Raw genomic sequence first — 25,377 nt, 5'->3', positions numbered from 1 at the left:
ATGTTAAACAGGAGCTGCAGTGCCGCCTGTTTCAGGATCAGTGGCATCCAAACATGGAATGCTGTCACCTCCTAGTGGTGAGACAGTGATATCACATCCCATATAGTGGTGGGTCAGATTCCTTAGGACTGGTGCCTTACAGGCCAGTCTTATAAAAGGCACCGCTGCAGTAAGATGCGGCACTTATTGAATTAGACGCGTCTTACAAGTGCCTTGCACCAGAAATGTCACTGGTCAGGGCCGGGATTACGTTCCTGGCATATTTATGGACTTATAGTGACCTAAATTGTGATGAATTAGCAGGGAGGTACTTGCTGCGCCCCATCCCGCCCCTGTCTGAACAGCTGTCTGGGACTGGTGTATCAACACCAAAAGTCGCATATGTTTTCAACAACTTCATATTCTGCACAAAATTTGAGCCATTTCAAGGTGTTTTACTTGTTGGCGTGAATACCTATGTACCAATTCCTACCGGACTTCAGGACCTCTGCTTGCTGTCAGCGTTGATCACATCCTGGTCACGCGGCCACATGGCGGAGACAAGCAATACTGGCATTCACTGGCAGCAAGCAGAGATGTTGGTAGTGAGAGAGGTATGTGGTGATAGATGTGGTGATCTTTTTAGACGAGGTCGCGGGGGCTCCGGACTATTAATACACCATGGCTCATCTCCAGTGATGTCTGCAGAGAGGCACACGGACCCACTGGTCACTGAGGCCTATCAATTGGCCCAAGACTATATAGCCTATGTAACGGGCCGAGCCAATGGGCCTGCACCCTCAGTGGCCACCCGCACCCTGCGCCAGGCCGGGGACGAGCTCCTGGAAAGGTTTCCCATCTTCTTCAAGCGCTGGCCCCGGGTATTCCAAGGGGTAACAGAGGCCGGAGCCTGCGACTTCCTCATAGAGACCATAGATGACAACATTCAGGGGTACAGGGACCGACAGACGAGGCACCCGGGGTACCCGGCCGACATTCCATGGGGCACAGACCTGTCCATATATGTCCTGGCCGGGCAAATGGCCGTATACTGCCAGGAGCATGGCATGGAGAGCGTGCTGGAGCCGATGGCCGAGAGAGTGGGCGCCTATGTGGGGGAACATGTCTGCCCAGTGCTAAGGAGGAAGGGTGGATGGGTGAGTATTCAACCTGCATGGTCCAGTGATACACAGCATGCCAGTATAACCTGGGCATCTCCTGTATATAATTATATATGTACAGCTGGTATAACCTGGGCATCTCCTGTATATAATTATATATGTACAGCTGATATAACCTGGGCATCTCCTATATATAATTATATATGTACAGCTGGCATAACCTGGGCATCTCCTGTATATAATTATATATGTACAGCTGGTATAACCAGAGGCGTAGCTAGAGCTTTTGCCGCCCGGGGCTGTTCCCGAGTTTGGCGCCCCCCCCCCCCCCCGGCTCAATACACACAAAGGTTACCAAAAACGGTTTTCCTGTTTTGTAGAACTTAAACTGGATTTGGATTCCTGGACCACGGTGTGAATTACTGGTATGATGGACTCCTCGCCAGAGACGGACTACACCTCAACAAACCTGGGAAACACACATTCGCCAGAAGACTCGCTACACTCATCAGGAGGGCGTTAAACTAGAAGAAGAGGGGACGGGAAGAAAAACATTAGACTCGAACAAAGACGACCCAGGAAAACATACTCAGAAGGGAGGTAAGAACATTTCTAAAACAATCCACAGTGAGGAGATTGGAACAAAACAAAATCCTCTAAACTGCATGCTCGCAAACGCCAGAAGCCTGACAAACAAGATGGAAGAACTAGAAGCAGAAATATCTACAGGTAACTTTGACATAGTGGGAATAACCGAGACATGGTTAGATGAAAGCTATGACTGGGCAGTTAACTTACAGGGTTACAGTCTGTTTAGAAAGGATCGTAAAAATCGGAGAGGAGGAGGGGTTTGTCTCTATGTAAAGTCTTGTCTAAAGTCCACTTTAAGGGAGGATATTAGCGAAGGGAATGAGGATGTCGAGTCCATATGGGTTGAAATTCATGGAGGGAAAAATGGTAACAAAATTCTCATTGGGGTCTGTTACAAACCCCCAAATATAACAGAAAGCATGGAAAGTCTACTTCTAAAGCAGATAGATGAAGCTGCAACCCATAATGAGGTCCTGGTTATGGGGGACTTTAACTACCCGGATATTAACTGGGAAACAGAAACCTGTGAAACCCATAAAGGCAACAGGTTTCTGCTAATAACCAAGAAAAATTATCTTTCACAATTGGTGCAGAATCCAACCAGAGGAGCAGCACTTTTAGACCTAATACTATCTAATAGACCTGACAGAATAACAAATCTGCAGGTGGTTGGGCATTTAGGAAATAGCGACCACAATATTGTGCAGTTTCACCTGTCTTTCACTAGGGGGACTTGTCAGGGAGTCACAAAAACATTGAACTTTAGGAAGGCAAAGTTTGACCAGCTTAGAGATGCCCTTAATCTGGTAGACTGGGACAATATCCTCAGAAATGAGAATACAGATAATAAATGGGAAATGTTTAAGAACATCCTAAATAGGCAGTGTAAGCGGTTTATACCTTGTGGGAATAAAAGGACTAGAAATAGGAAAAACCCAATGTGGCTAAACAAAGAAGTAAGACAGGCAATTAACAGTAAAAAGAAAGCATTTGCACTATTAAAGCAGGATGGCACCATTGAAGCTCTAAAAAACTATAGGGAGAAAAATACTTTATCTAAAAAACTAATTAAAGCTGCCAAAAAGGAAACAGAGAAGCACATTGCTAAGGAGAGTAAAACTAATCCCAAACTGTTCTTCAACTATATCAATAGTAAAAGAATAAAAACTGAAAATGTAGGCCCCTTAAAAAATAGTGAGGAAAGAATGGTTGTAGATGACGAGGAAAAAGCTAACATATTAAACACCTTCTTCTACACGGTATTCACGGTGGAAAATGAAATGCTAGGTGAAATCCCAAGAAACAATGAAAACCCTATATTAAGGGTCACCAATCTAACCCAAGAAGAGGTGCGAAACCGGCTAAATAAGATTAAAATAGATAAATCTCCGGGTCCGGATGGCATACACCCACGAGTACTAAGAGAACTAAGTAATGTAATAGATAAACCATTATTTCTTATTTTTAGGGACTCTATAGCGACAGGGTCTGTTCCGCAGGATTGGCGCATAGCAAATGTGGTGCCAATATTCAAAAAGGGCTCTAAAAGTGAACCTGGAAATTATAGGCCAGTAAGTCTTACCTCTATTGTTGGTAAAATATTTGAAGGGTTTCTGAGGGATGTTATTCTGGATTATCTCAATGAGAATAACTGTTTAACTCCATATCAGCATGGGTTTATGAGAAATCGCTCCTGTCAAACCAATCTAATCAGTTTTTATGAAGAGGTAAGCTATAGGCTGGACCACGGTCAGTCATTGGACGTGGTATATCTCGATTTTTCCAAAGCGTTTGATACCGTGCCGCACAAGAGGTTGGTACACAAAATGAGAATGCTTGGTCTGGGGGAACATGTGTGTAAATGGGTTAGTAACTGGCTTAGTGATAGAAAGCAGAGGGTGGTTATAAATGGTATAGTCTCTAACTGGGTCGCTGTGACCAGTGGGGTACCGCAGGGGTCAGTATTGGGACCTGTTCTCTTCAACATATTCATTAATGATCTGGTAAAAGGTTTACACAGTAAAATATCGATATTTGCAGATGATACAAAACTATGTAAAGCAGTTAATACAAGAGAAGATAGTATTCTGCTACAGATGGATCTGGATAAGTTGGAAACTTGGGCTGAAAGGTGGCAGATGAGGTTTAACAATGATAAATGTAAGGTTATACACATGGGAAGAGGGAATCAATATCACCATTACACACTGAACGGGAAACCACTGGGTAAATCTGACAGGGAGAAGGACTTGGGGATCCTAGTTAATGATAAACTTACCTGGAGCAGCCAGTGCCAGGCAGCAGCTGCCAAGGCAAACAGGATCATGGGGTGCATTAAAAGAGGTCTGGATACACATGATGAGAGCATTATACTGCCTCTGTACAAATCCCTAGTTAGACCGCACATGGAGTACTGTGTCCAGTTTTGGGCACCGGTGCTCAGGAAGGATATAATGGAACTAGAGAGAGTACAAAGGAGGGCAACAAAATTAATAAAGGGGATGGGAGAACTACAATACCCAGATAGATTAGCGAAATTAGGATTATTTAGTCTAGAAAAAAGACGACTGAGGGGCGATCTAATAACCATGTATAAGTATATAAGGGGACAATACAAATATCTCGCTGAGGATCTGTTTATACCAAGGAAGGTGACGGGCACAAGGGGGCATTCTTTGCGTCTGGAGGAGAGAAGGTTTTTCCACCAACATAGAAGAGGATTCTTTACTGTTAGGGCAGTGAGAATCTGGAATTGCTTGCCTGAGGAGGTGGTGATGGCGAACTCAGTCGAGGGGTTCAAGAGAGGCCTGGATGTCTTCCTGGAGCAGAACAATATTGTATCATACAATTATTAGGTTCTGTAGAAGGACGTAGATCTGGGTATTTATTATGATGGAATATAGGCTGAACTGGATGGACAAATGTCTTTTTTCGGCCTTACTAACTATGTTACTATGTTACTATGTTAAACTGGGCCTAATGGTGTCACCCCCACATGCCACACCTGTGACTTAATACCACCACACCATGACCAGGCCACATAGTGACCGAATAATACTACATACAAGGGACAAATACCACAACACCATTTCCAGACCACATATTACCACCACATAGTGACTGAATACTACAATACTGATCAGTAATAAAAAAAAAACACAATACTATCACCATAAGTGCCAGTATTCACAGGAGATCTGTACTTAGTATGCAGTGTCTGTGTAGAGGTAATACAGAGATCACTGGTGACATTATACACAGGACCTCTATATAGTATACAGTGTACAGTGTCAGTGTATAGGTAACACTGACTCACCAGTGACGTCTCTAGGTGAAGTCCTTCATCTTTCATCCAGCACAGACCGCCATCATTCCTTCCAGCCAGGACTCGTTTCTGCAGGAAATAACACAGTTATCTCGAGCTCCGCTTGCAGAACACATTACTTAATTTTTCACAACTTCTACATTACATCACATGAAGAAAAAAAGGTGATATAGTGTCACTCTGCACAGTAACAGGACCGCCCCCCCATTTAAAACAGTACACTCAAAAAATAAAATAAATACATCACTGCAGTAATAATATCCCTTAATTAGCCCCTTTGGTAATAATATTCCCCACCCTGGCCCCGTTTCTCATTCCTGGCTCCAGCCATATGTTCTCGCATCCTGCCCTCATGAGTATCCATTCTACCCCATATGATCTCCCCATCCTGCCCCACCAGCCTCCATCGTATCCGTCCTGCCCCATGATCCAATCCTGCCCCGTGTCTCCAATCATGCCCCGTATCTACATTCTGCCCATGCCTCAAGTCCTGCCCCCAGTGTGTCCAGCATATTACCCCCATGTTGTCCAGCAATCTGCCCCAGTGTGTCCAGCATATTACCCCCATGTTGTCCAGCAATCTGCCCCAGTGTGTCCAGCATATTACCCCCAGTGTGTCCAGCAATCTGCCCCAGTATGTCCAGCACTGCCCCCAGTGTGTCCAGCAATCTGCCCCAGTGTCCAGCCTTTCCCCAGTGTGTCCAGCAGTCTGCCCCAGTGTGTCCAGCATATTACCCCCAGTGTCCAGCATTGCCCCAGTGTATCCAGCATATTACCCCCAGTGTGTCCAGCAATCTGCCCCAGTGTCCAGCATTGCCCCAGTGTGTCCAGAAATCTGCCCCAGGGTCTCCAGTATTGCCCCAGTGTGTCCAGCAATCTGCCCCATGGTCTCCTGTATTGCCCCAGTGTGTCCAGCATTCTGCCCCATGGTCTCCAGTATTGCCCCGGTGTATCCAGCAATCTGCCCCATGGTCTCCTGTATTGCCCCAGTGTGTCCAGCATTCTGCCACATGGTCTCCTGTATTGCCCCAGTGTGTCCAGCATTCTGCCCCATGGTCTCCAGTATTGCCCCAGTGTGTCCAGCAATCTGCCCCATGGTCTCCTGTATTGCCCCAGTGTGTCCAGCAATCTGCCCCATGGTCTCCTGTATTGCCCCAATGTGTCCAGCATTCTGCCCCATGGTCTCCAGTATTGCCCCGGTGTGTCCAGCAATCTGCCCCATGGTCTCCAGTATTGCCCCAGTATGTCCAGAAGTCTGCCCAGGGTCTCCAGCATTGCCTCAATGTGTCCTGAAATCTGCCCCATGGTCTCCAGTATTCAGTGTGTCCAGCAATCTGCCCCATAGTCTCCTGTATTGCCCCAGTGTGTCCAGCATTCTGCCCCATGGTCTCCAGTATTTCCCCAGTGTGTCCAGCATTCTGCCCCATGGTCTCCAGTATTGCCCCAGTGTGTCCAGCAATCTGCCCCATGGTCTCCTGTATTGCCCCAGTGTGTCCAGCATTCTGCCACATGGTCTCCTGTATTGCCCCAGTGTGTCCAGCATTCTGCCCCATGGTCTCCAGTATTGCCCCAGTGTGTCCAGCAATCTGCCCCATGGTCTCCTGTATTGCCCCAGTGTGTCCAGCAATCTGCCCCATGGTCTCCTGTATTGCCCCAATGTGTCCAGCATTCTGCCCCATGGTCTCCAGTATTGCCCCGGTGTGTCCAGCAATCTGCCCCATGGTCTCCAGTATTGCCCCAGTATGTCCAGAAGTCTGCCCAGGGTCTCCAGCATTGCCTCAATGTGTCCTGAAATCTGCCCCATGGTCTCCAGTATTCAGTGTGTCCAGCAATCTGCCCCATAGTCTCCTGTATTGCCCCAGTGTGTCCAGCATTCTGCCCCATGGTCTCCAGTATTTCCCCAGTGTGTCCAGCATTCTGCCCCATGGTCTCCAGTATTGCCCCAGTGTGTCCAGCAATCTGCCCCATGGTCTCCTGTATTGCCCCAGTGTGTCCAGCATTCTGCCACATGGTCTCCTGTATTGCCCCAGTGTGTCCAGCATTCTGCCCCATGGTCTCCAGTATTGCCCCAGTGTGTCCAGCAATCTGCCCCATGGTCTCCTGTAATGCCCCAGTGTGTCCAGCAATCTGCCCCATAGTCTCCTGTATTGCCCCAGTGTGTCCAGCAATCTGCCCCATGGTCTCATGTATTGCCCCAGTGTGTCCAGCAATCTGCCCCATGGTCTCATGTATTGCCCCAGTGTGTCCAGCAATCTGCCCCATGGTCTCCAGTATTGCCCCAGTGTGTCCAGCATTGCCCCAGCCCCAGACAGTCAGACATAAAGAAAAAAAAAAAAAAGTAAAATCCTCACCTCTCCCGTTCCTAGCGCAGGTCCGATGCAGTCAGCGTCTCTCCGGCTCTGCGACGCTCAGGACAGAGAGGCAGAGCGTCGCGCACAGTAGTGACGTCATCGCGCCCTCTGCTCTGAGACGTCGCAGAGTCAGAGGAGGCTGCAGCTGCCGGCGCCGCAGGAACCAGGAGAGGTGAGTATAGAGCGGGGGGCGGGGTCCGGTGGTGGGGGGAGCTGGCCCTGGTCGTGGCGGCGGACGGCGCCGCCCGAAGATTTAAAGGGGCGTCTTTTTTTTTTTTTTTTTTTCTTCTGCAGCGCCGGCCGCCCCCCGCATTGTGCCGCCCGGGGCGGACCGCCCCCCCCGCACCCCCCTTCCTACGCCACTGGGTATAACCTGGACATCTCCTGTATATAATTATATATGTACAGCTGGTATAACCTGGGCATCTCCTGTATATATATTATATATGTACAGCTGGTATAACCTGGGCATCTCCTGTATATAATTATACATGTACAGCTGGTATAACCTGGACATCTCCTGTATATAATTATATATGTACAGCTGGTATAACCTGGGCATCTCCTGTATATAATTATATATGTACAGCTGGTATAACCTGGGCATCTCCTGTATATAATTATACATGTACAGCTGGTGTAACCTGGGCATCTCCTATATGTAATCATACATGTACAGCTGGTATAACCTGGGCATCTCCTGTATATAATTATATATGTACAGCCGGTATAACCTGGGCATCTCCTATATGTAATTATATTGTCAAGGTGAAAAGATATATCTTCATACACTTTTTGTACTTTTATATTCTTATGCTGTGAAACAATAAGTTTTACCCTTTTACTTGTTGATGCAAATGTAACTGTATTTAAGATGGCTGCCAGTATTCACCTTTGCGCTAGTTTCGTTTCTGAAGCTAAAGTATCATTTCTGCTGAAATGGAAACCTGAGTGACATGAAGAGAGGAGGATCCACCAGATGATGTCAGAACCAACCAGAAAGACTGGATACTAGACACATATTGCTTAACCCCGCCTAACCCCGCCTATTGCACACAGGCTCGGACTGGCCCACCGGAGAACCGGAGGATTCTCCAGTGGGCCCAGGCACTGACACCTGCTGGCATACTTGCCAACAGCTGCCTAGGGTCCCCACTGCTTCAAGGGCCCCCACTGCTCCAGGGGCCCCTAGCCAGTGGCTATGGGGCCCCTGAGTCAAGGGGGCCCGCTCTGTGTCAACCTAGCAGCAGCTGGAGACAGGATCCTGTCCCCGCTGCTAAAGCTAAATGAATATTCACGCTTCTCCACGCCCCTATGGGTGTGGAGAGACGTGAATACCATTGCTCTTTAATAGCGGGCAGCGTTAGCCGCAGGGTGAGGCCAACGCTGCCTGCATGTAACGCCCCACCACCGCACCACACAAAGCACCGTCCGCACTGCATACACAGGCAGACACACAGCGCAGTTCACCTCCTGGCAGTAGCAGCACATTCCGGCGTCCTGCTTCCCTGTGTGAGACAGCCCAGCTGGATGATGTCATCACCCGGCACGCTGTCTCACACAGAAAGCTGCCGGCGAGGAAGAGGCTGCAGGGAGGTGAGCTGTGCTGTGTGAGTGTGTGCCTGTGCCTGTTGGCTACCCAATCACACAGATGGGCACCATGTATCAGCCTGCAGCTGTACACACCGTTTGCTCCTCCATGCAACATTATGTCTCAATGCATAGTCATGGTGTCTGACATTAGTATAGGAGGTTTGAATATATAAGGGGAACGGATCTGTGATCTGAGTTGTGATCTGAGTTGTGTTAGGGGGTCTGGTCTGAGGTCTGATTATACACAGAGGTTTGATCTGGAGTATGAGATTAATATAGGGGCCTAATTTGAGGTCTGACTATATTTAAGGGGCAGTGGTTTGGAGTCTGGCATTTACATATGGGCATAATATGGGGTGTGATAATATGGGGGGGTCTGGTCTATATTAATATAGGGGTTTGGTCTAGGGTCTTATAAAACATATGGGCTAAGACTATGATAATATTATAGAGGGTCCAATCTCTGGTATGAAAATATAGGGGGCCTGGACCGAGTTCTAAATATATTTAGGGGGCTAGTCTGGGGTTTGCTATTTATATAAGGGTCTGGGCTGAGATCTGAATTACCGTAAAGTGCTCATCTGGGGTCTGATTACATGACGATGGCCTAGTATAGGGGGTCTGGATACATAAAGGGCATGTGTGAGTGTGCCTGTGTCTCTGTGTGAGTGTGTCTGTGTGTGAGTGTGCCTGTGTGTGTCTGTGTCATGTGTGTGTGTGCCTGCGTGTGTGTTGGTGGGGAAGCACAATGATATTGGTGGGGGATGCAATAGTGCAGGCAATGATGGCGGTGGGAGGAGACAGTGATGGAGGTGATGGGCAATGATGGCGGTGGGGGGAGACAATGATGGAGGTGATGGGCAATGATGGAGGGGGCAATGATGGTGAGGGGAGGCAACGAAGGAAGTGATGGCCAATGTTGGAGGTGATGGGCAATGATCGTGACAGGAGGCAATAATGGAGGCGATTGGGCAATGATGGTGGGGGAGGCAATGATGGAGGTGATGGGGAGGCAATGATGGGCAATGATGGTGGTGGGGGAGATAATGATGGAGGTGATGGGCAATGATGGAGGTGATTAGGCATTGATGGTGGTGGGGGAGGCAATGATGGTGGCGATAAGCAATGATGGTGGGGGAGGCAATGATGGAGGTGATGGGGAGGCAATGATGGAGATGATGGGCAATGATGGTGGTGGGGGAGACAATGATGGAGGTGATGGGCAATGATGGAGGTGATTAGGCATTGATGGTGGTGGGGGAGGCAATGATGGTGGGGGGAGGCAATGATGGTGGCGATAAGCAATGATGGTGGGGGAGGCAATGATGGAGGTGATGGGCAATGATGGCAGTGGGGGCAGGCAACGATGGAGGTGATGGGCAATGTTGGTGGTGGGGGAGGTAATGATGTTAGGGGAAGGCAATGATGGAGGCAATGATGGTGGCAATAAGCAATGATGGTGGGGGTGGCAATGATGGAGGTGATGGGCAATGATGGCGGTGGGGCAGGCAATGATGGAGGTGATGGGCAATGATGGTGGTGGGGGAGGCAATGATGGAGGTGATGGGCAATGATGGTGGTGGGGGAGGCAATGATGGAGGTGATGAAATAGGCAATGATGGTGGGGGAGAAAGCAATGATGGAGGTGGTGATGAGGACAATGAGGGGGTGGAGAGGGGCTGCATTATACTTTGTGAGGGGGGCTACATTATATTCTGGGGGGCTCCATATTACTATATGAGGGGTCTACAGTGTACGCTATGGGGGGGGGCTGCATTATATTCTGTGGTGGGGCTGCCTTATTCTCTCAGGGGGTGACATTATATTCTATGAGGGAGCTACCCCTCTATGATTCTACCCCAACACCTGCTACATAATTAAGACGTGTACTACCTTATATTATACCCGGATATTAGCGTGTTTTACCACACAATTGGTGGTCTTGTATTTCTAGGTAGCTGCATAGTGGGCCCCAAGAATGATTTTCTCTGGTGGGCCCAAGGTGCTCCAGTCCGACGCTGATTGCACACCTTCCCTTAGAACACTACATAATGTTGTGTATCAGGAAATAAAGTCAGTTGTTGCTGTGACGTTGCCACTACGTGTAGAAGCACGAGCATGCACTGAGATTGAACCAGCACTTTGTCTGACTCATTCTTATCCAGTACCAATGCTCTTAGTCTAATTTGGAATGACTGGTGAAGGAAGGATATTGTCGTGACGACCCCGACAATATATGAACAGCTGGTATAACCTGGGCATCTCCTGTATATAATTATATATGTACAGCCGTTATAATCTGGGCATCTCCTGTATGTAGTTATATATGTACAGCTGGTATAACCTGAGCATCTCCTGTATATAATTATATATGTACAGCTGGTATAATCTGGGCATCTCCTGTATATAATTATATATGTACAGCTGGTATAATCTGGGCATCTCTTGTATGTAATGATATATGTACAGCTGATATAATCTGGATATCTCCTGAATATAATTATATATGTAGAGCTGATATAACCTGGATATCTCCTGTATATAATTATATATGTACAGCTGATATAACCTGGGCATCTCCTGTATATAATTATATATGGACAGCTGGTATAACCTGGGCATCTCTGTTATGGCTGGCAATCAGGCAACACAGCGTGCAGTAATCAGCGCACATACAGAGATCTGGCAATAACCAAAAACAATAGGACGAGCTCTGAGACGTGGAATCTCTGTAGACTGCAGTACCTGATCTATCCTCACACAACTATAAGCAGCAGTGGATTGCGCCTATCACTACCTATGCAACTCGGCACTGCCTGAGGAGCTGACTAGCCTGAAGATAGAAATACAAGCCTGACTTACCTCAGAGAAATACCCCAAAGGAATAGGCAGCCCCCCACATATAATGACTGTTAGCAAGATGAAAAGACAAACGTAGGAATGAAATAGATTCAGCAAAGCGAGGCCCGATATTCTAGACAGAGCGAGGATAGCAAAGAGAACCATGCAGTCCACAAAAAAACCCAAAACGAAAACCACGCAAAGGGGCAAAAAGACCCACCGCGCCGAACCAACAGCACGGCGGTGCACCCCTTTGCTTCTCAGAGCTTCCAGCAAAAGTTAATAGCAAGCTGGACAGAAAAAACAGAAAACAAACTAGAAGCACTTATCTAGCAGAGCAGCAGGCCCAAGGAAAGATGCAGTAGCTCAGATCCAACACTGGAACATTGACAAGGAGCAAGGAAGACAGACTCAGGTGGAGCTAAATAGCAAGGCAGCCAACGAGCTCACCAAAACACCTGAGGGAGGAAGCCCAGAGACTGCAATACCACTTGTGACCACAGAAGTGAACTCAGCCACAGAATTCACAACAGTACCCCCCCCTTGAGGAGGGGTCACCGAACCCTCACCAGAACCCCCAGGCCGACCAGGATGAGCCACATGAAAGGCACGAACAAGATCTGGGGCATGGACATCAGAGGCAAAAACCCAGGAATTATCTTCCTGAGCATAACCCTTCCATTTGACCAGATACTGGAGTTTCCGTCTAGAGACACGAGAATCCAAAATCTTCTCCACAATATACTCCAATTCCCCCTCCACCAAAACAGGGGCAGGAGGCTCCACAGATGGAACCATAGGTGCCACGTATCTCCTCAACAACGACCTATGGAATACATTATGTATGGAAAAGGAGTCTGGGAGGGTCAGACGAAAAGACACCGGATTGAGAATCTCAGAAATCCTATACGGACCACTAAAACGAGGTTTAAATTTAGGAGAGGAAACCTTCATAGGAATATGACGAGAAGATAACCAAACCAGATCCCCAACACGAAGTCGGGGTCCCACACGGCGTCTGCGATTAGCGAAAAGCTGAGCCTTCTCCTGGGACAAGGTCAAATTGTCCACTACCTGAGTCCAGATCTGCTGCAACCTGTCCACCACAGAATCCACACCAGGACAGTCCGAAGACTCAACCTGTCCTGAAGAGAAACGAGGATGGAACCCAGAATTGCAGAAAAATGGAGAGACCAAGGTAGCCGAGCTGGCCCGATTATTAAGGGCGAACTCAGCCAACGGCAAAAATGACACCCAATCATCCTGGTCAGCGGAAACAAAACATCTCAGATATGTTTCCAAGGTCTGATTGGTTCGTTCGGTCTGGCCATTAGTCTGAGGATGGAAGGCCGAGGAGAAAGATAGGTCAATGCCCATCCTACCACAAAAGGCTCGCCAGAACCTCAAGACAAACTGGGAACCTCTGTCAGAAACAATATTCTCAGGAATGCCATGTAAACGAACCACATGCTGGAAGAACAAAGGCACCAAATCAGAGGAGGAAGGCAATTTAACCAAGGGCACCAGATGGACCATTTTAGAAAAGCGATCACAGACCACCCAAATGACCGACATTTTTTGAGAAACGGGAAGGTCAGAAATGAAATCCATCGAAATATGTGTCCAAGGCCTCTTCGGGACCGGCAAGGGCAAAAGCAACCCACTGGCACGTGAACAGCAGGGCTTAGCCCTAGCACAAATTCCACAGGACTGCACAAAAGCACGCACATCCCGTGACAGAGATGGCCACCAGAAGGATCTAGCAACCAACTCCCTGGTACCAAAGATTCCTGGATGACCGGCCAGCACCGAACAATGAAGTTCAGAGATAACTTTACTAGTCCACCTATCAGGGACGAACAGTTTCTCGGCCGGACAACGATCAGGTTTATTAGCCTGAAATTTCTGCAACACTCTCCGCAAATCAGGGGAGATGGCAGACACAATGACTCCTTCCTTGAGGATACTCGCCGGCTCAGATAACCCCGGAGAGTCGGGCACAAAACTCCTAGACAGAGCATCCGCCTTCACATTTTTAGAGCCCGGAAGGTATGAAATCACAAAATCAAAACGAGCAAAAAATAACGACCCTTAGGGAATTTACTACCAGGAATCAAATCGATAGCACAATCACAATTCCTATGCGGAGGTAGGGCATCAGACTTGGACTCTTCAAATACATCCTGAAAGTCAGACAAGAACTCTGGGATGTCAGAAGGAATGGATGACGAAATAGACAAAAATGGAACATCACCATGTACTCCCTGACAACCCCAGCTGGTTACCGACATAGAGTTCCAATCCAATACTGGATTATGGGTTTGTAGCCATGGCAACCCCAACACGACCACATCATGCAAATTATGCAGTACCAGAAAGCGAATAACTTCCTGATGTGCAGGAGCCATGCACATGGTCAGCTGGGCCCAGTACTGAGGCTTATTCTTGGCCAAAGGTGTAGCATCAATTCCTCTCAACGGAATAGGACACCGCAAAGGCTCCAAGAAAAATCCACAACGTTTAGCATAATCCAAATCCATCAGATTCAGGGCAGCGCCTGAATCCACAAACGCCATGACAGAATACGATGACAAAGAGCACATTAAGGTAATGGACAAAAGGAATTTGGACTGTACAGTACCAATAACGGCAGAGCTATCGAACCGCCTAGTGCGTTTAGGACAATTAGAAATAGCATGAGTAGAATCACCACAATAGAAACACAGTCTGTTCAGACGTCTGTGTTCTTGCCGTTCTACTTTAGTCATAGTCCTGTCGCACTGCATAGGCTCAGGTTTACTCTCAGACAATACCGCCAGATGGTGCACAGATTTACGCTCGCGCAAGCGACGACCGATCTGAATGGCCAAGGACATAGACTCATTCAAACCAGCAGGCATAGGAAATCCCACCATTACATCCTTAAGAGCTTCAGAGAGACCCTTTCTGAACAAAGCCGCTAGTGCAGATTCATTCCACAGAGTGAGTACTGACCACTTCCTAAATTTCTGACAATATACTTCTACATCATCCTGACCCTGGCTTAAAGCCAGCAGATTTTTCTCAGCCTGATCCACTGAATTAGGCTCATCGTAAAGCAATCCCAGCGCCTGGAAAAATGCATCAACATTACTCAATGCAGAATCTCCTGGTGCAAGAGAAAACGCCCAGTCCTGTGGGTCGCCGCGCAAAAAAGAAATAATAATCAAAACCTGTTGAATAGGATTACCAGAAGAATGAGGTTTCAAGGCCAAAAATAGCTTACAATTATTTCTGAAGCTCAGGAACTTAGTTCTGTCACCAAAAAACAAATCAGGAATCGGAATTCTTGGTTCTAGCATCGATTTCTGATCAATAGTATCTTGAATCTTTTGTACATTTACAACGAGATTATCCATTGAGGAGCACAGAGCCTGAATATCCATGTCCACAGCTGTGTCCTGAAGCACTCTAATGTCTAGGGGAAAAAAAAGACTGAAGACAGAGCTAAGAAAAAAAAATGATGTCAGGATTTCTTTTTTCCCTCTATTGGGAATCATTGGTGAGGCTCCTTGTACTGTTATGGCTGGCAATCAGGCAACACAGCGTGCAGTAATCAGCGCACATACAGAGATCTGGCAATAACCAAAAACAATAGGACGAGCTCTGAGACGTGGAATCTCTGTAGACTGCAGTACCTGATCTATCCTCACACAACTATAAGCAGCAGTGGATTGCGCCTATCACTACCTATGCAACTCGGCACTGCCTGAGGAGCTGACTAGCCTGAAGATAGAAATACAAGCCTGACTTACCTCAGAGAAATACCCCAAAGGAATAGGCAGCCCCCCACATATAATGACTGTTAGCAAGATGAAAAGACAAACGTAGGAATGAAATAGATTCAGCAAAGCGAGGCCCGATATTCTAGACAGAGCGAGGATAGCAAAGAGAACCATGCAGTCCACAAAAAACCCCAAAACGAAAACCACGCAAAGGGGCAAAAAGACCCACCGCGCCGAACCAACAGCACGGCGGTGCACCCCTTTGCTTCTCAGAGCTTCCAGCAAAAGTTAATAGCAAGCTGGACAGAAAAAACAGAAAACAAACTAGAAGCACTTATCTAGCAGAGCAGCAGGCCCAAGGAAAGATGCAGTAGCTCAGATCCAACACTGGAACATTGACAAGGAGCAAGGAAGACAGACTCAGGTGGAGCTAAATAGCAAGGCAGCCAACGAGCTCACCAAAACACCTGAGGGAGGAAGCCCAGAGACTGCAATACCACTTGTGACCACAGAAGTGAACTCAGCCACAGAATTCACAACACATCTCCTGTATATAATTATATATGTACAGCCGGTATAACCGGGGCATCTCCTGTATATAGTTATATATGTACAGCTGGTATAACCTGAGCATCTCCTATATATAATTATATATGTACAGCTGGTATAATCTGGGCATCTCCTGTATATAATTATATATGTACAGCCAGGGCCGGACTGGCCATCTGGCAATTCTGGCAAATGCCAGAAGGGCCTGTCTGGTTGTGGGCCACCTTGTCTGCTTTGTTGTTAACAGAATCTATGTTCTCAAGACACCCATACTGTTAAGAGTTGTGATGGAGGTATCATTAGAAATATCGGTCTTGTAGTAAATCTTGCTTTCCTCCATGGAGGATAATATTATTAATATATCCCATCTGGTGCTTGGGGATGAGGACAGCATGGGTCTGTCTGATTTCAAATGCCAGGGCTGAATTTCTGTCCCAGTCCATACCTGTGTACAGCTGGTATAACCTGGGCACAGGGCCGGCGTCAGCACCCGGCACAGCGGGCAAATGCCGGGGCCTTGGGAAGAAAGGGGGGCCCACTAGCAGCTGGGAGAGCAGAGCAGGAGATAACATGCTCTCTCCGCCCACAAAGTCACTGCTGGCTGCATTCTCTTAACCCCTATGTGCCAGCTCTCACACAAGCATCTTCTCACTCAGTCAGTGCAGCCAGGCAGGCACACATAGGGGTTAAGAGAAGGCAGCCAGCGTGACTGTTTGTGGGCGGAGAGAGCAGTTCTCTGCTCTGGCCCCTGGCTGGCTGCAGACAGTGCTGCAGTGCTGAACTTATCAGGAAGATTCCGGAGGAGCTAGTCCTACCAGAGTGCAAAGGTATCCAGCAATAATTGCAGTTGGTCCTGTGGCTCAGTCTGCTGCTGTCTGTCTCTGCTGCCTAAAAATGTGGGTGATGTCTGGAGGAGCAGCTGGTGGGGTGCAGCCTGCAGCCACCCAGCTCTCCCAGAACCCCAGAATACATGCATGCTGCACCAAACCTGCACCAGTGGGGTAGGAAGAAGCTTAACCCCTTCCCATCTGTATGAAGGTTATTGCTAAACCTTAAATATAACAATCTGACCCGCATAAATGGGGTTAACCAGATGCCAGGAGGAAGGGGAGCTGCTGCCATGTGGGCTGTAGGTTGGGGCCCCGTGGCCCCATGCTGGTGACTGGAGGGACTCTGCCCAGTGCTGGCATGTGGGTGATTTCTGCTCCGGAGTCTCAGCTTCTCTCCTCCAGGTCACACTGTGCAGTCACAGCAACATTGGTTGTGTCTGTCCAGGTCCCAGCAGCTGCCACTGCTCCCACCAAGGACATGGCATCACTTAACCCTTCCCCTGCAGCCACCGGCAACAAATCCACATTATTCCTTGATTACGGTAAATCAGGTTCCAACCCAATAGAGGAGCAGACATTTCCTGCTGCCATTAGGGTCCGGGAGGGGGTGACATTGGCTGCCCTGCTACTCTGTAGTGGGGGGTGACAAGTGTAACATGGGGTAACGATGAAGGAGAAATGCACAGGATAATAGTGAGAGCGACAGAGGGCAGTGTATGGTATGGAGCAGTCACGGGTGGGCTGCAGGATCCCCCCATACTGTACATGATTGCTCGGGACAGGGAGGCGTTTAATGAGCTTCTAATGACGGGGCACTAATTGGGTCATTAGGGTTTGTGGAAACGATTCAGCATCAGGTCCCTCATTAATGCCCGAGCGATGTTACTTTGTAGCACAGATCTGTTAGGGCCGCAAAACCAAACAACGTTGTTTATGTAGAAAAGTCTTTGTTTCATAGAAAAACTCAAAACAGAAAAGATTTTCTGATACAACAACGCCCTGCTCACGACACTGCACAGCACCTCTCCTGTATATATACACTGCACAGCACCTTTCCCCCTGTATATATACACTGCACAGCACCTTTCCTCCTGTATGTATACATTGCACAGCACCTCTCCTGTATATATACACTGCACAGCACCTTTCCTCCTGTATATATACACTGCACAGTACCACTCCTCCTGTCCTGTATATATACACTGCAGAATTTACAATAGCTGTCACTCATGTAAGAAGTGAAATCTGGCATTGTACTGTACATTTCTCTGCCATATCTGTGCATCATAAATTGGGTATGTGTTAAAGGGGGGGGGGCCCACTGAGACTCTTTCGCCCGGGGCCCTCAAAAACCTGGAGCCGGCCCTGCCTGGGCATCTCCTGTATGTAATGATATATGTACAGCTGGTATAACCTGGGCATCTCCTGTATATAATTCTATATGTACAGCTGGTATAACCTGAGCATCTCCTGTATATAATTATATATGTACAGCTGGTATAACCTGAGCATCTTCTGTATATAATTATATATGTACAGCTGATATAACCTGGATATCTCCTGTATATAATTATATATGTACAGCCGGTACAACCTGGGCATCTCCTGTATGTAGTTATATATGTACAGCTGGTATAACCTGGGCATCTCCTGTATATAATTACCGTATTTTTCGGACTATAAGACGCAAAGGATCATAAGACGCACCCCAAATTTGGGGTGAAAATTTGCAGAAAAAAAGATTTTTTTATAAGATAGGGGGCCCGTCTTATTGTTCGAATTTACAGTATCTTACCTGAGGGCTGGCGGTGGCAGAGCAGGGTCACAGGAGCCATGGTGTCAGCAGAGGTGGGGTGATGTGGTATGGCGTGCACCTGAGCAGGGTCCCTTCCTGCTTAGGTGGGCGACGCCACGGCCTGGTGTCCATTGGGGGATTGCAGCAGTGGTGTGGCGACGGCAGAGGTGCGGGGATAATGAGCGGTATGGCGTGAGCAGGGTCCCTTCCACAGGTGAGGTGATGCAGCGGCCCGGTATCCATTCCAATGTGAGCAGCAGAGCCGGGTGAATCATGGCTTTATCGGTGGTGGCGGCCATCTTCCTGAGGCCGCGCGTGCGCAGATGGAGTACTCTGCTTCCCGGGGCTTCAGGAAAATGGCCATGGGAGGCCGCGCGTGCGCAGATGGAGATCACGGTGGCCATTTTCCTGAAGCCGAGAACTAAATCTGTAAACTCGGCTTCAGGAAAATGGCCACCGCGATCTCCATCTACGCATGCGCGGCCTCCCGCGGCAATTTTCCTGAAGCCCCGGGAAGCAGAGCACTCCATCTGCGCATGCGCGGCCTCAGGAAGATGGCCACCACCATCGATAACGCCATGATTCACCCGGCTCTGCTGCTTACCGGGCTGCTGCATCACCTCACCTGTGGAAGGGACCCCGCTCACGCCATACCGCCTCCTCATCCCCGCACCTCTGCCACCGCCACACCACTGCGGGTAAGCCTGCATTACGACTATAAGACGCACCCCCCATTTTCCCTCCTTTTTTGGGGGGGGGGAAAGTGCATCTTATAGTCGGGAAAATACGGTATATATGTACAGCTGGTATAACCTGGACATCTCCTGGATATAATTATATATGTACAGCTGGTATAACCTGGGCATCTCCTGGATATAATTATATATGTACAGCTGGATAATTATATATGTACAGCCGGTATAACCTGGGCATCTCCTGGATATAATTATATATGTACAGCTGGTATAACCTGGGCATCTCCTGGATATAATTATATATGTACAGCTGGTATCACCTGGGCATCTCCTGGATATAATTATATATGTACAGCCGATATAACCTGGACATCTCCTGTATATAATTATATATGTACAGCCAGTATAACCTGGACATCTCCTGTATATAATTATATATGTACAGCCGGGATAACCTGGATATCTCCTGTATGTAATTATATATGTACAGCCGGTATAACCTGAGTATCTCTTGTATATAATTATATATGTACAGCTGGTATAACCTGGGCATCTCCTGTATATAATTATATATTTACAGCTGGTATAACCTGAGCATCTCCTGTATATAATTATATATGTACAGCTGGTATAACCTGGGAATCTCCTGTATATAATTATATATGTACAGCCGGTATCACCTGGGCATCTTGTGATCTTTGTACTAATTTATTTTGCCTTTTACAGGTTGGTTTTATTGAACACTTTAGGAAACAGGAAGATTTGGAGAAAAAGATGTTGTCTGTCTGCTGCACCATCCTTGCCATATGTTCTGCTTTGCTGCTTACATACGTATTATGGAGGAAAAAAATGTCTTGCTTTTGAGCTGAAAAAAAAAAGTGATAGTTCTGAAACTTGTGCTGCCTGAGCCAAGATACGCAGCTTCCACATAGACAGTAACAGTGGGAAGAGAGCAGCTGGGTGATGCTCAGCAGAGTACCCAACTCCAGAAGCCATGGCCAGCGCTGTGAGGTCTATGTCATGATATGTACTTTTGCCCTGTCCTGTATTTGAATAATATGCCATTTGATGTATGTAACTGTTCTCTGGTTTCTATTAGCTGTAATTTATGTATTTTCTTGTGCTGGGAGTTCACCTGTAACAATATGTCTCCTTCCCCCAATACTTCCAGCCCTAAAGGTACCTTCACACTAAACGACGCTGCAGCGATCCAGACAACGATCCGGATCGCTGCAGCGTCGCTGTTTGGTCGCTGGAGAGCTGTCACACAGACAGCTCTCCAGCGACCAACGATGCCGGTAACCAGGGTAAACATCGGGTTACTAAGCACAGGGCCTCGCTTATTAACCCGATGTTTACCCTGGTTACCATCCTAAAAGTAAAAAAAACAAACACTTCATACTTACCTTCCGCTGTCTGTCCCCGGCGCTCTGCTTCTCTGTACTGGCTGTGAGCACAGCGGCCGGAAAGCAGAGCGGTGACGTCACCGCTCTGCTTTCCGGCCGCTGTGCTCACAGTGAGTGCAGGAAAGCACAGCGCCGGGGACAGACAGCGGAAGGTAAGTATAAAGTGTTTGTTTTTTTTACTTTTAGGATGGTAACCAGGGTAAACATCGGGTTACTAAGCGCGGCCCTGCGCTTAGTAACCCGATGTTTACCCTGGTTACCAGCGAAGACATCGCTGAATCGGTGTCACACACGCCGATTCAGCGATGTCAGCGGGAGAGCCAGCGACCAAATAAAGTTCTGGCCTTCTAGCCCCGACCAACGACATCACAGCAGGATTCTGATCGCTGCTGCGTGTCAAACTGAACGATATCGCTAGCCAGGACGCTGCAACGTCACGGATCGCTAGCAATATCGTTTAGTGTGAAGGTACCTTAAGCTATAATGTAATTAAGGTTTGTCAACACCACTAGTGAAGAATAGCCATTCTTCCTCACAGCAGGTGGCTAGTCAAATGTACATACTAGATAGACTAGGCAGAGCAGACCAGTCTAGAATCTTCTGGTGGACCCAACCATTGAATAGAAGGTGTGACCCCTTCATGGGTGGATCCCAGGAGCACAGACAAGAGACCCATGTGTGATCTAGCCAGTTGTGTGTTGGATACTGGAAGAGAAGGAACCGAAGCTGTCTGAGGAAGCAATCGGTATTCGTGTGATTGTGGTGGATCTGTTGGACTCGTGGAAGGACTATTGTTTCGTTTATCGGGTGCGGGATTACTGGAAAGCACCTCCAGATCTGTTTCTTGACTTGTTGTGGACTTCTCGTGGACTTGAAGGACATTATGGATATTTGATGTTGTATGCTCCCTGCTTTAATAAATCTCGTTGGATCGTCCCTCGGCCTGTTGTCCCTTCCTGCTCTGCTGTACACCCCGTCACAGTTTAGCCTTCCTCATCAAGGCACCAATATATCATAAATAGTGATGAGCGAGTATACTCGTTGCTCGGGTGTTCCCAAGCACGCTCGGGTGACCTCCAAATATTTGTTAGTGCTCGGAGATTTAGTTTTCATCACGGCAGCTGGATGATTTACAGCTACTAGCCTGCTTGATTACATGTGGGGATTCCCTAGCAACAAGGCAACCCCCACATGTACTCAGCCTGGCTAGTAGCTGTAAATCATTCAGCTGGCGCAATGAAAACTTAATCTCTGAGCACAAACATATACTCGGAGGTCACCCGAGTGTGCTCTGGAAAACCCGAGCAACGAGTACACTCACTCATCTCCAATCATAAACCAAACCTCACTTCTCCATTACATGATACATGAAATGACAGTGGAGTGTTAGGATTTCTGTTATACAGTTGTCCCCATTTTTTGGTCCTTACATACGCACATGGTACTCTAGTGCCACTGTTAGCATTGATCTATTATAATTTTTGTGCTCCATGTGTGTATTATGTATGCCGCAACTCTCTTATATGAAATGACAGTGCAGATGAATGATAGGAAGTCATGTGTGTATTATATCACTACAATAAAGGATGAGAACTTGCCATTTATAATGTCCGTGTATCTAAGCATCTACTCTTACGTCTGCCTGGTTTACATCACTGTGCTTGATTGGTCAGCAAACTCGCCTGACCTTAATCCCATAGTGAATCTATGGGGTATTGTCAAGAGGAAGATGAGATACCAGACCCAACAATGCAGACAAGCTGAAGGCTGCTATCAAAGCAACCTGGGCTTCCATAACCCCTCAGCAGTGCCACAGGCTGATCGCCTCCATGCCACGCCGCACTGATGCAGTAATTGATGCAAAATGAGCCCCGACCAAGTACTGAGTGCATTTACTGAACATACATTTCAGTAGGCCAACATTTCGGATTTTAAAATCACTTTTCAAGCTGGTGTTATAAAGTATTCTAATTTACTGAGATAATGACTTTTGGGTTTTCATTGGCTGTAAGCCATAATCATCAACATGAACAGAAATAAACACTTGAAATAGATCTCTCTGTCTGTAATAACTCTATATAATATATGAGTTTTACTTTTTGTATTGAAGAACTGAAATAATTTTACTTTTTGATGATATTCTAATGTTGTGAGAGGCACCTGTATATATCGCCATTAGTTCCACAGCGCTTTGCAGACATTATCGCCGCCGTCCCCATTGGAACTCACAATCTAGATTCCCTATCAGTATGTCTTTGGAATGTGGGAAGAAACTCAGAAACCGGAGGAAACCCTCGCAAATACAGGGAGAACATACAAACTCCTTGCAGATGTTGTCCTTGGTGGGATTTGACCCCAGCACTGCAAGGCTACCTAACATTATGTGTGGTAGTGTCTACAGAGCTGCTGTATCTAAGTATTCAATAATACTGTATGATGAGCAGCTGTATCTGATTATTTCATGTATGCATTGTACTGCATTTCTCTATGGTCTGTCTATATAAGGATGTCTCTAAAAGGATACAGCAGAAATATGCCAGAAATGAGCCAGAAGTGAACAGAAGGTACGCCTAACAACGGTTATTAAATATACAAAATTTCTTTCCCTTTCCTCCACACTGTCATCATGCTGACATACGCTCTAACAGTTTTGGCTCCATTACTTCTCACTCTCCTTCGCCATCCCAAAACCCCAGCACCCTCTAACCAAGTAATAATCTCATGCTTGACAAAAGAGGAAAAAAATGCGGCACTCACCACGTTTGCAGTATTTTTCAAAAATCTTTTATTTCACCAATGGTGCAGGCATTTGAGTGCGGGATTTGGGCTTATGGAGAAATGCGGGGAGTACTGGAAAGGACGACGATACTGCAAACGTGGTGAGTGCCGCATTTTTGTTTCCTCTTTTGTCAAGCATTAGACTAACATGTTTATTCTGTGCTGAGCACCACAAATCATTTGCATAGCTGATAATATTCAGTTAACTAAAAGGCCATTTCACTTCTAATATGCACTCATATCATCTCTAGTGCAGTTCACTTTTCTCTTGTATGGACCAAGTAATAATCTCTCCTTCCCTCTTGCCTGCCCACCTGACCTCCTCCACAGACCTGCTCCTCAACCTCAGATCTCTCCTAATAAAACACAAAACAAGCTCACCACTCTCCTTCTCCCACCTGCTCTGTCTCTCTGCGCCTCCTCACTGCTGGAGACATATCTCCCAATCCTGGACCCCCACAGCTCACACCTCCCATTACTACCCCCTCCTATTGCTCCCAACCCAATATAAACACCTGAAATCTTGCCCACCTTAAATCTATGCCCTTGACGCCCACCACCCTGCTCCCTCTCTCTGGATCACTCTGGAATGCCCACTCCATCTTCAATAAACTCCATGAGATTCACAGCCTCTTTACCTCTCGTAATCTTTCCTTCCTGGGCCTCACCGAAACATGGCTGACACCCTCTGACACAGCCTTCCCTGCTGTGCTATGTTACGGCAGCCTCCACTTCACCCACATTCCTCTGCCTGGCAACAGACATGGTGGAGGAGTAGGCCTTCTCCTTTCTTCTAACTGCACCTTTAGCCAAATCCCACCTCTTCCCTCCCTTATCCTCCCGTCTTTTGAAGTCCACTCTGTCCGCATGTAATCTCCCTCCAACCTCCAAATGGCTGTCATATACCGACCTCTGGGCCCGACCACTGCCTTTATTGACCAATGCTCTACCTGGCTTCTTCACTTTCTCTCTACTGATATTCCCACCATCATCATGGGTGACTTCAACATCCCCATTGACAACCACCAGTCAGCAGCCTCCAAACTCCTGTCCCTTACTTCATCTTTTGGACTTACTCAGTGGTCCTCCTCAGCCACCCACACAGATGGACATTAGACCTGGTCTTCACTTGTTTCTGCTCCCTATCTAACTTCACCACCTTCCCTCTCCCTCTATCTGACCACCATCTACTCACTTTCTCATCACTGTCCTCCACACCTGTCATCCATGTCCAGCAACATGCGCATCCCCACAGAAACCTCGTACATCTAGACCCTCGTTCACTCTCTAACTCTGTTCAGCCACTGTCCTCCATAGCTTCACTCCACGACACAGACACTACCACTAGTTTCTACAATGCCACTCTGGCATCAGCCATCGACTCAGTCGCCCCAGTCATGCATAGCAGAGTGCGACGAATCAATAGACAACCCTGGCACAGTAACATCACTAAAAAGCTTTGGCAAGTATCCAGAATTGTAGAACGGTGTTGAAAGAAAACGCATTCGCAAGATGATTTCACTGCACTCAAACAAGCAACACTCGCATTCAAATCAGCTCTCACCTCTGCTAAACAGACCTACTTTACATCCCTTGTATCTTCCTTATCCCACAACCCCAAACAGTTGTTCAACACTTTTAACTCCCTCCTCTGCCCACCACTCCCGCAATCTCTGCTGAGGACTTTGCCACGCACTTCAAAAATAAGATAGACCAAACAAGACAAGTCTTTGTTGTCAAACCACCACAACCCCTTTGT

At 47.3% G+C, this 25,377-nt stretch overlaps 1 protein-coding gene across 1 annotated transcript; it reads left to right on the top strand.

Annotated features, from left to right (window-relative positions):
- The first annotated feature begins 224 nt into the window (after positions 1-224).
- LOC138666290 (uncharacterized) lies at positions 225-20,349 on the top strand. Its single transcript, XM_069754517.1, has 2 exons — positions 225-1,136; positions 20,161-20,349. Exons 1-2 carry the CDS (start codon positions 225-227, stop codon positions 20,296-20,298), a joined length of 1,050 nt encoding a protein of 349 aa, XP_069610618.1. The 3' UTR covers positions 20,299-20,349.
- The last annotated feature ends 5,028 nt before the right edge of the window (positions 20,350-25,377 follow it).

Source organism: Ranitomeya imitator, chromosome 2 (genome assembly GCF_032444005.1).
Source record: "Ranitomeya imitator isolate aRanImi1 chromosome 2, aRanImi1.pri, whole genome shotgun sequence".
NCBI classification, from domain to species: Eukaryota; Metazoa; Chordata; class Amphibia; order Anura; family Dendrobatidae; genus Ranitomeya; species Ranitomeya imitator.
This window is presented reverse-complemented; position numbering and strand designations above follow the sequence as displayed.